This window comes from Macrobrachium nipponense, chromosome 2, assembly GCF_015104395.2.
Source record: "Macrobrachium nipponense isolate FS-2020 chromosome 2, ASM1510439v2, whole genome shotgun sequence".
NCBI classification, from domain to species: Eukaryota; Metazoa; Arthropoda; class Malacostraca; order Decapoda; family Palaemonidae; genus Macrobrachium; species Macrobrachium nipponense.
In genome coordinates this window covers 94,842,022-94,858,858 of record NC_087201.1, presented here as the reverse complement: position 1 = coordinate 94,858,858, position 16,837 = coordinate 94,842,022, and the positions used below count along the sequence as shown (strand labels likewise).

Below are 16,837 nucleotides of genomic sequence, written 5' to 3'. Positions count from 1 at the left end.
CAGACAACTGTGGGTGCCAGACTTCTGAACTTTGCGGATGTCTGGGCACGGAAGGGGGCGGACAACTGGTCCCTCGCTATCATCAAGAGGGGATACCTCATTCCCTTTATCTCGAGACCACCCTTGACCACCACTCCAAGGGAACTGGTGGCCAAATACAAAGACCCTCTAATGAATCAAGCCCTCGCTCTAGCAGTAGAGCTGATGTTGGAGAAAGAGGCAATAGAGATGGTACAGGACCCTCTTTCCTCGCCCTGAACGTCTTTGTGAAGAAGAGGAAGTTCGCTATGGAGACGACTTCATCAGTCTTAGCAGCTCTTCGTCCCGGGGACTGGATGGTGTCACTGGACCTTCAGGACGCTTACTTCCACGTGCCGATCCATCCTTCTTCACGCAAATTTCTAAGATTCATGTGAGGAGGGAACGTTTTTCAGTTCAGGGCCCTATGCTTGCCGGTTTACACAGCCCCCCCCCAAGTCTTCACTGGGCTGATGAAGAACGTTGCTCAGTGGCTTCATCTCGAGGGAGTGAGGATTTCCCTCTACTTGGACGATTGGCTAATCAGGGCCAAGTCCAAGGAGAAATGTCTGGAGGACTTACGATTAACGCTAAATCTAGCAGCTTCTCTGGGTTTGCTAGTGAATTTCGAGAAGTCACAGCTAATCCCCAGTCAAGAGTGTATCTATCTGGGGATTCTGATGGCTTCTCAGGTTTTTCGGGCGTATCCTTCCCCAGAGAGGATAACCCGAGGTTCGGAGAAGGTAGCAATCTTTCTAGAGAAAGATGTATGCACAGCGAGGGAGTGGATGAGTCTGTTGGGGACACTCTCCTCGCTGGAGCAATTCGTTTCTCTAGGGAGGTTGCACCTCAGACCCCTACAGTTCTTTCTGACGAGGAACTGGAACCGAAGATCTCAAGGTCTAGACTTTGCGTTCAAGATCTCGCAAGAGATAAAGGAGGATCTACGTTGGTGGCTAAACCCTCTCCTGTTCAAGGAAGGCCTTTCCTTGCAGGTTCGGAACCCCAGCCTAGTGTTATATGCGGACGCATCGGACATAGGTTGGGGAGCTACTCTCGGGTCGAGAGAAGTGTCAGGCACCTGGATGGGGGATCAGGTGTCCTGGCACATCAACAAGAAAGAGCTAACAGCGATTTGGTTCGCTCTCAAAACCTTCGAACCCCTCGTAAAGGGAAAGTCTGTTCAGATCAACTCGGACAACACACAGCCCTGGCTTACATTCGGAATAGGGGGGGACTCACTCTTTCTCCCTGTACGAGACAGCGAGATCGCTCCTCCTGTTGGTCGGAGGAAAGGAAGATAAGTCTTCTCACCAGGTTCGTGCAGGGAAAAGAAATGTCAGAGCGGATCTGCTAAGCAGAAGGAATCAAGTCCTTCCCTCAGAGTGGACTCTGCACTCGGACATATGCCAGGAGCTGTGGAGGACGTGGGGCAGGCCCCATCTCGATCTATTTGCGACCTCCAGGAATGCGAGGATAGATCTATACTGCTCCCCTATTGCGGACCCAAGAGCAGTGGCAATAGATGCATTCCTGATGGATGGAAAAACCTGGATCTTTACGCGTTCCCGCCTTTCAAGATTCTAGGGGAAACGCTAAGGAAGTTCGCAGCTTCAGAGGGAGCAAGGATGACTTTGATAGCTCTGTTCTGGCCCGCCCAGGACTGGTTCAACATAGGTACTGGTGGGCTTGGGGGTGGATTCCAAGATCCCTACCACTAAGAGTCGATATGCTCAAACAGCCCCACTTCGACAGGTTTCACAAAAACCTCCCCCGCTCTCAGTCTGACTGGATTCAGACTATCAAGAGTCTCGTCAGAGCTAAGGGCTTTTCGGCAAAGTCTGCAAGGGCTATTGCCAATGCACATAGACCTTCCACATCTAGAGTCTACCAGTCGAAGTGGGACGTTTTTTCGACGTTGGTGCAGGACTCATAAAGTTTCCTCCTCCAGTACCTCTGTGACTCAGATAGCAGATTTCCTTATCTTCCTGAGGGAAAACAAAAATGCGGGTTTTGTAGTCTCCACCATCAAGGGCTACAGGAGCATGCTTTCCTCAGTTTTTCGTCATAGAGGATTAAACATATCCGAAGACAAGGACCCTCCATGACTTAATCAGATCATTTGAGACGGTTAAAAGAACCTCTTACTTAGTTCCTAGCTGGAATCTAGACGTCGTGCTGCTCTTTCTGAGGTCCTCAAGATTCGAACCTCCCATACAGCTTCGTTCAGAGACCTTCGATGAAGACTCTTTTTCTCTGTGCGTTAGCTTCAGCGAAGAGAGTCAGTGAGCTGCAGGCTCTAGAAGGCTCTAGAAGGTGAGGTAGGTTTTCAAGAGGACTCCGCTTTTTGTTTTGCTCTTTTCTCCGGCTTTCCTAGCCAAGAATGAAAACCCTTCTTCACCATGGCCCGGGAGCTTCGAAATTAAAAGCTTGTCCTCCTTAGTTGGGACAGAAGAGGAGAGAAATCTCTTTGCCCGGTGAGAAGCCTGACAAATTTTATCTTCAAAGGAAGAGAAGACTTGCTGCTAATGAGAGCAATCTCTGGTGCTCTGTAGGGACCCCAGTAGGCCCTTATCAAAAAACAAAAAATGCCCTCATCATTCTTTATCAGGAATGTTATTAGAGAAGCCCACACATCGTGCAGTCAGCAACAGTTTAGTCTTCTGAAAGTCAAGGCGCACGAAGTGAGGCCATCGCGACGTCTTTGGCTTTCAAGAAGAATATGTCTTTACAAAACCTCATGAAGGCACTTTTTGGAGGTGTGAATCAGTCTTCTCCAATCACTACCTAAAAGACGTATTGATTACGTATGAAAGTGTTTTGGGCTAGGGCCCTTACGTATCGGCGGATTCAGTGCTGAGGCAGGGAGCTGAAACACATCCTTTTTAATCCTTTTTCCTGTTAGTTTTTAATTTGGAGTTTTTGGTTGTACGAAGGAGGTTGCAGGAGGCAGCTCCTTCTTTCGTATACTAATATTAGTAATTGGTTAGGTGATCGGTTGTGCTTGAGGCTCCTTGCGGTTGGTAGTGATAGGCTCTGGCATGTAAGCGGGTTTGATCCCCATTGACCAGACCCTGTTTGGATTCTGCCAAGTAAGTGGACTCAGTTCCCATTGGTAGACCCAAAGAGTTCTTCAGCTGTAGGTCACGCCCTCGCTGAGACTCTTTAGGCAACGCAGACTAATAGACAGTAACTATGAAGTCTTCTGCCTAATTCAGGTAAGAACCAAGGGTTTATTTTTATTCCTTTAACATGTGTTGTCCCCGCTTTCTAGGTGAGTATGTGTCTCTTTCTCTCCACCAAGGCTGTCAATCAGCTAAGTATATATCTGGCAGGGAAGTTCATGTACAAAAATGATATTGTTAGTATACAATAAAGTTTTGTACATACTTACCTGGCAGATATATACGATTGATGGCCCGCCCAGCCTCCCCTCAGGAGACAGGTGGAAGAAAATAATCTGACAAGAAAGGGGGACTGGTTCTTACACCTGCCACCCAGCAGCGGGTAAGGTTGATCACCTGACCTACCTGTAGCGTGTGCCGCGAGTTTTGAATTTTCTGTCGTGACGTCAGAGACCTAAGCTAAGTATATATCTGCCAGGTAAGTATGTACAAAACTTTATTGTATACTAACAATATCATTTTTGTAATAGTTCTCAATAAAGTGAAGCTACCAACAAGTTGATATATGAAACTTGCTAAACGTAGGTGGAACTAAAGCATTGCATTTATTTTCTAAATTTATAAAGCTGGAATAAAGTGGCTGGAAATAAAGGTATCTTCTGTGATTATAGCCAATGTTGTCACATTAATTTTCTTAAATCATTGCTGAAACTATTTTATACCATGGATCAAACACTGAAAGAAGGAAGTACAATAACAGTTTCAGGCTTGAAGTAATCAAGCTTGTTATCTTCTCACAACCTTGCTGCAGTAAGACAGTATGGAGTTGATGGAAAGCTTGTACTACTACATGATTGGGAGAAAGCATTGTTTTGTATTAAAATACATTTTTGTACAAACCCATTAATCTTAAGGAGAATATTTATGTGCTGAACACACCCAAGCACACAAACTCAAGAGATTTAAAAAAAATCATAATTTTGCATTATCCTGTAAATATGAGTACATACTAATTTTTTTTTTGTTGGTGTCAAATTCCATCGTTTGTTGAAACTTTTTAATCACAAACAGCCTGAATTACAGCACAGTGCAGGTAAACTCTTTAAAAGCAAGGTAGACTTGGCTGCATGAAGTCCAATCCCCTTAAGTAGAGATGATGGAGTTAGCAGCCATTGTTGAAATTAAGTGGTGCTTCCCTCAAACAATGGAATTTGTAATTTAAGAAATAACCCAGTGTAGTTTGCCAAGCACAAGAGACATGAAGGCTGGTACTTCAGAAAACAAAAACCTTTAGTGTGCTAGATATGAGGGATGGAGTCAGGAGGAGGAGGATGATGATTCTCTGGCTCCCCTCTTAATGCATAGTACAACCTTCATCACAACAGTAGTTCCATATGAACACACATTAAAGGGTTTCTGAATATAAGATCATAAATATAGTCTAACAAAGTTATACTTGAAGGCCAGGGAAGAGAAGAGAGCTCAAACATTGAGCTTGATTGTGAGCAGCAAAAGGTCTTTTAAAGAAACATTGAATAATCCTAAGAAATCATCTGATATAGCCAGTAAGAAATAGAATTACTGTAATAGAAATGGGACAATTCTGGGGACTCCTGTGGTGGGATATACAGGAGAGAGAGGATAATCAGGATTCTGTTCTGTGCCTGGGAATATATGACTTAAGGGCTCTGGAAAATTAGATGCCTTCCTACATGTCTGGAACAAATGCAGGACAATATATCTTTTTCCTCCATTGCTTCAGACTTTGGGAGTGTTGAGCAAACTCCTAGCCTTTAAAATAACAGCTTACTTAACCCCAAATTAGCCAAACAGGCATTGGTTCCCATTACTTTAACAATGGGCAAAGAGATAAATTCCACAACATTCTGCTATTTTATCCCAGTCAGTAGGAGGGAAAGTGGTTTACAGATAATCTTTTCTGAGCATAGACCTTCACGGATGGATTTTTAAATATTACCTACTGTGAAAATTACTTGCGCAACATTGCTAGGTACGTAGTGCAAAAGTTATAGACTTAGTATATATGGCAATAATTGAAACCCCTATAGAAATGCTTAAAACTACCTATTTTGTTAGTTAAAACTAAAGAAAAATACACAAAAAATATTTATACCTGATTTTTTAAATAGGTTTATCACAAAAAGGGCATTTTTTGATGAAATTGAAAAAAACAGGAATTTGTAGATATATCCCAAAGAAAAATACCGTGAATGCATGAGTCTGTAAATCCGAAGTCGGCGAATACAGGGGGTTGACTGCATAGTAACCATATTGAGAGTCCAGTCAAAATTTATAAAGAAACACTTAAATTTTTGCATCCTTTTTTGAAGACAAATGCCTTGCAGTTACAACAATCATGGCATACAAAGCAGCATTAATGGAACCATTGCTTTATGGATTTGGAATTGGCCTTAGTGTAGAAGATGTCACTTCCCTTCTGCAGTCCTTTGCACTACAAAGACCCACTCTTGAAAGGTTCCAATTACTTGGTCCTTGAACAAGGTGCTTAGACTTTGATCAGACTCCTCAATTCAGCGGACCCAATACAACCACAACTCACAAGCTGCAATTGGTGATCTTGATTGCATTAGCATCAGGAGCTTGTATTAGCAAACTGGTCTCACTTAGACATGGACAATACATCATGCCAACGGTTGACCATCAATTACAGTGGGCCCCCTGTATTCACAGGGGATGCATACCAGACAATCAAGCTATCTCTATTACAGGACAATTGAAGATAATCAAAGGATGAACAATTCCCTTCATTATATTTACAAACCTACGGGGTCAAGAACAACAATTGTACCAGCAAGATAATTGCCCACAAAATCTGTATATCATTCTGCGGTAATAGCTGAAATATTACTCCAACAATTACTGGACCTGAAATCAGCTTACTTACCAAGTTAATTTTTACCAAAGGGAGACGAGGATTTCCTGACAAATCTTTCAGCAAGACTTGTTCACCAGTGAACGATTTCTCAACACCAGGAAGACAACCACTTACCAAGATACTCTGAGCTGACCCTTGACCCTGTGTCATGTATGGATTTGTTACGAAAAGATGGTTAAAAAAGACACGGGGTTACAGTGTTCCCCCCGCATTCGCGGGGGATGTGTACCAGACACCCCCGTGAAAAGATAAAACCCGCGAATAGTTAAAACCACCACTAAAAGTGCTTATAACTGCCTATCTTGGAAGTTCAGATACCAAATGTATACCTTAAATAACATCCTACTTCAAATATACCTAAAATTACTAACCTATTACTGTATTAATCTTTGAGGTTATATTATTAATATAATTTCAAAGTCATTTTAAACATTTTACCATTAAAAGTATATATCTACAGCCAATAACAGATAGAGAGAGAGAGAGAGAGAGAGAGAGAGAGAGAGAGAGAGAGAACTTACTTACAGACCTTACAGACCTTACATCTTGTTCGGGTTGCCCCAGGTCCCTCAGTGTGAGGCACCTCTAATGTCTACAGAGAGTTGCTAGTACATCTTCCGGTATATTTTGCATCTTCCAATCTTGGATGGTCTGGGATGCAGTTTGTTTAGATATTTGTCGAGCTTATTTCTTAAACACATCTACGCTCACTCTGATATATTCCTCAGATGAGCTGGCAACGCATTGAATAGACGCTGCATTATCGATGCTTGTGCGTAGTGGATTATGTCCTGTGTGCTTTCCTATTTTTCCTGGTATAGTTTTGGGCACTATTAATCTACCTCTGCTTGCTCTTTCTGATATTTTTAGTTCCATGATATTTTCTGCTATTCCTTCTATCTGTTTCCATGCCTGAATTATCATGTAGCGTTCTCTTCTCCTTTCTAGACTATATAATTTTAAGAATTGTAGTTCCCCCTTCCCAGTAGTCTAGGTCCTTTAACTTCTTCTATTCTAGCTGTAAGGACCTTTGTACACTCTCTATTTTGTGCAATATCCTTTTGATAGTGTGGGTTACCATATTCATATTGCAATATTCAGTGGACTACGAACATATGTTTATAAAGCATAAATCATGTGTTTCAGCTTTCTTGTTTTGAAGTGCCGTAACAACATTCCCATTTTTGCTTTACATTTTGCCAACAGAGTTGCTATTTGAATCATTGCATACATGTTCCTATTCATTCACCCACACCCCAAGGTCTTTAACTGCTTTCCTTATTTGTGATGGTCTCATTATTAGGTCCCTTATATGCATATAGCTTTTCTTTCTCTGTCTCCATAATTTATTGATTCAAATTTATCAGAGTTAAATACCATCCTATTTACCTCTGCCCAATCATATACTTTGTTAAGGTCTCTTTGTAGAGCGTTTCCTATCTTCGTCACAAGTAATTTCTCTACTTATTCTTGTGTCATCTGCGAAACTACTCACTCACCGAATCCTTCACATTATTGTCTATGTCTTCAAATCATAATAACAAACAGTATTGCAGCTAACACCGTACCTTGCGGCACACCGGATATTACCTTGACTTCATCCGATTTCTCATCGTTTTGCAATAACTATCTGTTTTCTGTTGTGTAAAAATTCTTTAACCATCTTCCTACTTTATCCACGATATTGTGTTTTCTAATTTTCTTCGCTAATATATTATGGTCTACTTTATCAAAAGCTTTTGCAAAGTCTAAATAAACCACATCTGTTTCATTCCGCTTTTCATATTTTTGAATATGTTTCTCACGGGGTGGCTAACAGTTGGGTTTGTGTACTTTTCCGGGTACGAAACCATGTTGTCCTTTATTAAACAAATTATTTTTATTAAACTGTTTCATAATATTTTTCTTCATTACCCTTTCATACACTTTCATAATATGTTGATGTTAGACTCACAGGCCTATAATTACTTGCCTCTAGTCTTGATCCACTTTTGAAAGTAGGGGTAATATATGCTAATTTGTGCTCATCATAAATCTTGCCTGTATCTACACTTTGTCTTAATAATATTGCAAGTGGCTTTGCGATAGAATGAACTACTTTCTTTAACAAAATAGCAGGAATTCATCAGGCCCTGCAGCAGCTCCATTTTAATTTCATTAATAGCCTGCACAATATCAGCTTCATTAATATCTATGTCAGCTAAATATTACTATTTTCATCCCTTACTTCTATATCATTATCTTCATATTATTCTAGGGGTGAATTCTCTCTTATATCGTCTGGCCAGATGTTGCAAATTTCCTTTTTTTCATTCGTTAATCTCCCTTCAATCTCAGAGGGCCTATTTCTATTCTTATTTTATTCATCTTCTTCGCATTATGCGTATAATAGTTTGGGTTTTGTTTTGCTTTGATATTTAATAGGGTTTTTTCTTCCAAGTCCCGTTTTTCATTTTCTTTTGATTGTATAATCTTTTTGTTCTGCATTTTCTATCTTACTTTTTAGTTCTATAACTTTCCATGCATTTTTTTCTTTTGCAAGACCTTTTTTTCCACTTTCTGATTTTCTGGAACAAGATCCTTCTGTCTCTTGGTATGCATGAATGATGTTTACTTTTCTTCTTCGGTATATATTTTTCCACTATTTCTCCAATATTTTATATAATATCTCCGTATTTACCCTTATGTCATCACTTAACGAAAATGTTATCCCAATCTTTGTTTAATTCTTCATTAATTCTGACCATTTATATTTTACTGTAGAAGTTGTATTTTCCATATCCTTCCACTTTTTCATTTCTTGCTTATCTCTATTTTCACTTGCTTTGAATGAACTGTTAATTCTATGACATTATGGTCTGAAATATTCGCATTATAAACTATTATTTCTTTAACATAATTCATCTCGTTCACAAATACTAGGTCTAAAGTATTTTCCTTTCTTGTTGGCAGGTGATTTATTTGTTGAATGTTGTATTCTAGTAGCATATCTAATAGCTTTTCAAATTGCCTCTTATCTTCTGCACTACTATTACTCTCTTTTTTATATGTATAAGTACAACCACAATCTCCTATTCGTTCTTTCCATTCTACGAAGGAAAGTTGAAGTCACCAGATAGGAGAATAGTCCAGTCCTTGTGATTTCTACATATATCATCCAATTTTTCAATTATTAAGTCAAACTCTTTAGTATTAGGAGGTCTATATATTACTATGTTTCATCAATTTTTCAGATTCAAATTCTACCGCTATTAGTTCACATTCTGAGTTACTATATTTCTCATATATTTTGCCTTGTTTTTTGTCTTTCCCATATATTGCGGTTCCCCCTTGATTCCTATTTTTCTATCTGATCTATAAGTTTGAAGGAAACCCCAGTCTTCACACATCTTTCTTTCAAACTCCAGGTATCTCTCTCTCTCTCTCTCTCTCTCTCTCTCCCTCTCTCTCTCTCTCTCTTAATCTCTCTCTCCTCGATCTCTCTCTCTCCTCTCTCTCTATACTGAGATGAGAGATTTTTATGGTACACGTATGATAATATGTTTATTAATATTTTCAAATGATAATGTAATACTAATAAAATACTAATAATAACAATAATACTAATAATAATATATAACTGAGAGAGAGAGAGTATAGAGAGAGAGAGAGAGAGAGAGAGAGAGAGAGAATAGAGAGAGAGAGAGAGAGAGAGATTTACAGTTCATTTATTTTGAGGTCCTTCATATTACTTGATATTTTGACAGCTGTTGGACCCCAGCCATCTCAGCGTTGGCTACGTGGAGTTCAAAGAAAAGATGGGGGTAAAATGGATTTTCTTTCATTTTTACATAATTTTTTTTATTTATAAACTAAAATCTTGCTAATTGACTTTAGTATTTTCTCTAATTAATTGATATTATTGGTGTTTACATTAATATTGATATTTGAAAACATACAACACTGTAAAAGAGAGAGAGAGAGAGAGAGAGAGAGAGAGAGAGAGAGAGAGAGAGAGAGAGAGAGAGAGAGAGATATTATCGTAGTATTTCTGTAAAACACTCACATATGATTTTTGTAATTACAGTTATTATTATTATTATTATTATTTATTTATTATTATTATTATTATTAGTATTATATCATTTGAAAAAAAAAAAAAAAAAAAATATAATAAACATATTATACATACGTGTACCATAAAAATCTCTCATCTCAGTATAGAGAGAGAGAGAGAGAGAGAGAGAGAGAGAGAGAGAGAGAGAGAGAGAGAGAGAGAGAGAGAGAGAGAGAGAGAGATACCTGGAGTTCGAAAGAAAGATGTGTGAAGACTGGGGTTTCCTTCATTCTTACATAATTTTTAAAATTTATAAACTGAAATCTTACTAATTCATTGTACTATTTTTTTTCATGAATTGATTGCTCTTTACATTAATAATAATATTTGAAAATGAGTAAATCATTTATCTTACAAAAAACATACATCTCTGTAAGAGAGAGAGAGAGAGAGAGAGAGAGAGAGGAGAGAGAGAGAGAGAGAGAGAGAGAGAGAATTATTATTATTATTATTATTATGTGATATCATTTAATCTTATCAAACTTACTAATACAGAATTGATCAATAATATTTAAAAATTTGTAAATCATTTTTGTATCATGAAAATGTATTTAGGCATGAAAATAACATCAAAATACACTAATTAGTGACTATTTATTGTCGAAAAAACCTGCGAAGAGACTAATCCCCCGCAAATAATGGTTAGATATGGTCCTGAGAGAAACCCGTGAATCCGGAGAACGCAAATACGGCTGGCCCACTGTACTTTGATAATACATTTGAGGCCATCACTCGAACAACCATCTATCTGCACAAAACAGAAATTAGAGAAAAATGTGATTGATGTTGTGCAATGTTTACATAATCATATTTCTGTTAATATTTATGCTATGACATCATTCTTTTTTTCCAAATGAAGCTAAAAGCATGCTCTTCACAAATATGTGTGTAAATATTGTCTGTCTATCCAAACTGTACCTCAAACAACACCATAACTGCAAAAACCCGAAGTCTGAGAAAAGTACAATAATAGTTTGTCAACATTAGACTGACAATATATTGCGCATTTATTGTCTAGTTACTCTCACTCTCCCAGTGGGCCAAGTGGCAAAGGTATGGAGTGGAGAAATGGGTTATAGACATTCTGCAGGTGGGATATATACTACCATTTAACTTCTCTCCAACCCTTTCAGACAGAACCCTTCTCAATTGGACATATGCCCGCTACTCCCCAAAGTTCTTAGCTCTTTGGGAGGAAGTGCTGAAAATTCTGAACAAGGGTGCATTAGAAGAAGTAAAGCGTCCTTCTCCGGGGTTTTACAGGCGACTGGAGACCGGTAATCGACCTTTCTACCTTGAATCATTTTGTCTGGAAGACAAGGTTCAAGATTGAGATGCCTTGGACAGTGTTAGCAGTAAAAAGGGACAATGACTTCTTGTTGTCAATAAACTTAAAGGATGCTCACTTCCAGATCCCTATTCACCCTTCACCCAGAAAGTTTCTTCGCTTCACTTTAGGAGAGCAGATCTACCAGTTCAAGGTCTCATGCTTCGGGTTGACCACGTCCCCTCGGGCGTTCACAAAAGTCTTTGCCCTTGTCTCGACATGGGATCATGCTCAAGGGATTCGCCTGTTAAGGTACCTCGACGACTGGCTGGTATTAGCATGCTCCAAGGAGAAACTGCTTCAGGACAGAGATCGTCTTCTTCAGTTTTATCGGGAGCTATGCATAATGGTTAAGCCTAGAGAAGTCAAATCTGGTTCCCAGCCAGAAAGTTCTTTACCTAGGTATGGTTATAGATACCGCAGCATCAAGAGTTTTTCCGTTGGACCAGAGGTTAGAGAAGTTGCGGTTAGTGGCACACAAGTTTCTGTCACAACACGAACAGCCAGCTCACCAGTGGCAGGTCCTTTTGGGGATTTTGTCTTCATTGTAGAAGCTGGTCCCTCATGGTCATCTTCATCTTCGTCTGGGCAATGGAGACTGAAGACTTCTGGTCCCCGGCGGGAGATTCCCCTCTAAAGAGAATCCTTCTGTCTGAAGAGGTGAAGCAAGACCTTCGCTGGTGGTTGGACCACCAGAATCTATTGGTGGGAATCCCTTTGCGTTCTCCCCCTCCAGACTTCCTTCTGTTTTCAGATGCCTCCTTCTCCGGTTGGGGTGCTCATCTGGAGACCTCATTGCGTCGCGTTTGGAGTGCGGAAGACAAGCTGCTACTCATCAACGTTTTTAGAGTTGAAAGCAGCTTTTCTGGGTCTGAGAGAGTTTTGGGAGAAGGTAGAGGGTCATTCGGTGGTTCTGATGTCCAACAACACCACATTGGTCGCCTATGTGAACAAGCAAGGGGGTATTTTATCTCATCACCTCCATTCGTTGACAGTCGAGTTCCATCAGTGGGTGATCGACAACTCGGTGGAGCTCTCTGTCTGGTACATTCTAGGCAAGAGGAATGTGGTCGAAGACAGGCTAAGTTGTTGGAACCAGATCCTGGGCACAGAGTGGTCTCTGCATCAGGTCATAGTGAACAGGTTTTTTTTCAGGTTTGGGAGAGGCCTATGCTAGACCTCTTCTCAACTTGCTTCAACAGGAAGCTGGAAGTTTACTGTTCAGTGGTCCTGGATCCTCTTGCTCTGGCAGAAGACGCCTTCCAACACCCTTGAGACAACCTTGAGGCGTACGCCTTCTGTCTGTTTTGCCTGATCCATCAAGTTCTGAACAAGGCAATGAGTTCTCTAAATCTCAGGATGACTTTGGTGGCTCCTCTGTGGCCTCAAGCAGAGTGGTTCCCGGACCTTCTGTCCCTTATGTCAGAGGTTCCAAGAGAGATATCCCCTGTGGCGGCAATCTCTTTGCCAGCCTCATGTCGAAAGGTTTCACCATTCGGTAGAATCCCTGTCTCTTCACAGATGGAGGCTACCAAGTATCTCCGAGTGAATCTCAGTGGGCAGCGGAATGTATGTCCAGTTACCTGAGGAAGTCTTCTTCAGCAGTTTACCACGGGAAATGGACAGTCTATTGTGATTGGTGTTGTTGACAGGGTTTCTCTCCACTCAAAACCTCGGTACAGTGTATAGCAGGTTTTTTATATTCCTCAGGGATGAGAAAGGTCTTTCTCAGCAGTTACCACGGAAATGGACAGTCTATTGTGATTGGTGTTGTTGACAGGGTTTCTCTCCACTCAAAACCTCGGTACAGTGTATAGCAGGTTTTTTATATTCCTCAGGGATGAGAAAGGTCTTTCTGTTTCTGGTATCAGAGGCTACAGAGCAGTGCTAGGTTTGGTGTTACGTCTGAAAGGCAAAGACATCTCTTCATCCTGGGAGATATCCTTGTTGTTCAGGGGTTTTGAACAGACCTGTTCTCCAAGGGAACTCAAGCCTCCTGCCTGCGATGTTTTGCTTGTCCTGAAAAGGCTCACGTTACCCCTATTCGAGCCGTTGCGATGATTATCAGACAGAGATCTGATGCTAAAGAAAGTTTTCCTACTGGACTTGGCTTCTTCGAAAAGAGTTGAGGAACTTCATGGCCTGAGTTATGATGTGAAACATACCAGGGGTTTGGGGTCTGTGACCCTCGAGTTTGTTCCAGAATTCGTGGCTAAGACCCAGAATCCCTTGGTGCATGATGACAGATTTGCCTCCCTTTTTTTTTTTTTTTTTTTTTTTTTTTTTTTTTCTTTTTTTTTTTTTTTTTTTTTTTTTTTTTTTTTTTTTTTTTTTTTTTCTTTTTTTTTTTTTTTTTTTTTTTTTTTTGGGGGATCCCATCATTGAATGACTTTGTAGACAATGACCAGCTAGAGCTCTTGTTTAGTCCTGTCAGAGTCCTACGATGCTATCTTGAAAGGACTCATCATCTAAGACCTAGGTGTCGTAGACTTTTTTTGGCACTAGTCGGTCCAGAAAAGAAGTTTCCAAGAATACCATTTCATTCTGGATATGTGAAGCGATCAAGCAGGCTTACTCCTCTCTTGATGGTTCTGTCACTAAGTCTGTGCAGGCTAGAGCAAATGACGTCAGAGGTATAAGTTCCTCTATGGCATTCAAGAAAACTTTGCTGTTCATAGAATTTTGAATGCTGGCGTCAATCCATGTTCACTTCATTTTACCTAAGAGGCATTGCCCACAGGTCTATGGACATGTTTTCCTTGGGTCCTGGGGTGGCTGCCCAGCAAGTTGTGTAATTCACCCAGTGCCCCTCACAGGGCAGTTTGTATCTTGCCTATAATGATTGTGTGGAAGAGAGAATGAGTGAGTTGGCTGGTCTCTTTCTTTCTCTTTGTTCCTTTCTTCTTCCTAAGGGCGGGTTGAGGAATAGACACATCATATGCTGGACTGGTCTGATACAGGTAAGGTAGTCATACTGAAAGTTGTTTTGCTTTATCTTTTTGAAATAATCAAACCTCCTATTCAGTAGCAAATGCTCCTCTCTCACTAGCAAGGGGGAGTGAGGAGTGGAAGCAAACCCCTGTGGCTGATATTGTTTGTTATATGAACAGTCAGAATTTTCTTTGGTTCCCTGGATGCAATGAATCTGCTCATATATCATTGTATTTCAACCCAGATGGCTGAGTTGTTAGATATCAGTTTATCTATCTTCGCATGGGCATTAGACCACCTTCTTTAGAACTCATTCTTTTAGGAAGGGTGGTCCAGTGGGTTTAACTCTCAGCTTGTTTAGGATACTTGTACCTCCCTCCAAGTAAAAGTCTATCCTGTTGTTAAGACCGAAGGTTTGTTCCTCATATGAACAAATGACAAATTTTTAATCAATTTGTATTTTTCATAGCTAACAAACCTGAGGTCTTAATGTTTTACTGCCCACCTCTAGCCACCCCCTCTTTTGTTATAGTTCCTGGGTTGGGGATAAGACTGAACACGTCATGGGGTGCAGTGTGCGCTCTCTGACCAGCTATCACCTCGTATGTGCAGGAGTTCCCAGATCTCACAGATTCCTTGCTTTATAATCTTTTATTGTTTTTAACCGGTTACCAGCTGGCACTTGGTTACCAGTTATCCTATTGTTAAGACCTCAGGTTTGTTAGCTATGAAAAATACAAATAGATTAAAAATTTGTCATGTTTGTCAGATATATTCACAAGACTTAGTGAAATTAATTTGCAGTTGCAAGGAAATGATGTCAACCTTATCACAGATACTTGTTTCCAAGCCTCTCTGAATTAGATTAGGAGAAGAGCTTATCAGATGATGACCTTCAAGTGTATTGTGCACACCTGGATGAGTTGCAAAGAGACATGTCTGAAAGATTTCAGGGTTTTTTATTGCTTAAAATACCTGAATGAATAGTCAATCCAATCTTAGATGGAGACAGTAGTGACAGAAGAAGAATTAGTTTTAATCCAAAATTATATTTAGCTAAGACCAAAGTGAAAAAGTTTGGGAAACTGATCTAAACAGTGGATCAAAGTGTTGTTGCCACATCTTGCTCAATAATGCTTTGTATGCACATTAGTAGAAATTCAGTCTATTTTTTATAGTAACAATAACCCTGTATATTAGGAGGAAAGGAGTAAGTTTGGCTTATGTGAAAATTAAATTTACATTTTTATTGAGCCTCTAGTTGGTAAGGGAACTTTAATAACAAAATTGTACGAATTTCGTTTACAGACTTTGTATACTATCCGAGCAAGAGTAGAACCCAGCAAAGGATCAGAGCTGTGTCGAGCTGGAAACATGTGCCACTTACATATTGCCTTACAACAAGTGGCAGTATCATCAACATCAGCTGATAGTGATGGACAGGAGTTGCAACCATCATCTCATTCCATTATGTATGAAGTCCTTGCAGATCAGACAATGTGGGCTGTGTGTGGCAGAACAGCAGGTGTGTACTGTTTATTGATATCAGTAGAGTATATGAGTTAATTTCTTGGGAGATTGGCTCAGCATGACGATACCCATTGAAAATTTGCATGAATAATCAATAAACATCACTGCAAGTAGTCTTGACCACTTGTAATTTTAAAATTAATGTATGTGTATACAGAATTTACTATTTTGTCTGGAATTGATTCAGATATGTTATTTATATAATTGTTTTATTCTAATTATGTTTTATGTATGTTAAAACTATGTGTGCCTGGAGCATCTACTAAAAATTCCAACATGGCATTAATTTTTGAATGTGGTTATCTTCTCAGTTAAAATGTCTAACATTTGATATTGTTGGATTACTGTTATGTTCGTCATGTGGTAAGTCTTTTATGTTAATACAGAAACAATTTCCTACATGAAAAAGGTTATAGAATGTTTCATCAAGTACTAAAAAAATTATCTCTTATGATGTTGGAAAAATAAATGTTTGTATCATTCAAATAACATATGAGTAGTCTGATGTGATGGATGGGATTTTCAGCCTCATGAGACCTCTGTTGCTATCCCAGACAACTTCCTCTTTTACTACAGGAATGTTAAGTTTTGCTCTCTCTCTCTCTCTCTCTCTCTCTCTCTCTCTCTCTCTCTCTCTCTCTCTCTCTCTCTCTCTCTCTCTCTCTCTCTCATTAAGGTGTATTGCTTTGCTCACGTTTTTCCTTCCTTTATCAGAGCTTAAACTTAGGAAGTGATAAGATTATTTTGGATATATTATGTCATTATGTTGAGTCAGTTTTAACATCTTTCACCATTCCTGCCTTGCTTTCCTCTTCTGCTGAGATTAACATTCTCTGCTCGGTAAGATTCATTAAGATAAATCTCAAAAGGACAGAAGCTTTCTGCCTTTATTG

At 39.7% G+C, this 16,837-nt stretch overlaps 1 protein-coding gene across 1 annotated transcript in view; it reads left to right on the top strand.

Annotated features, from left to right (window-relative positions):
• LOC135221255 (trafficking protein particle complex subunit 10-like) overlaps positions 1-16,837 on the top strand; it is a 432,269-nt gene that overhangs the window by 347,260 nt on the left and 68,172 nt on the right. Inside the window, 1 exon segment of the mRNA XM_064259071.1 lies at positions 15,723-15,939. Coding sequence (XP_064115141.1) covers positions 15,723-15,939 — 217 coding nt within the window.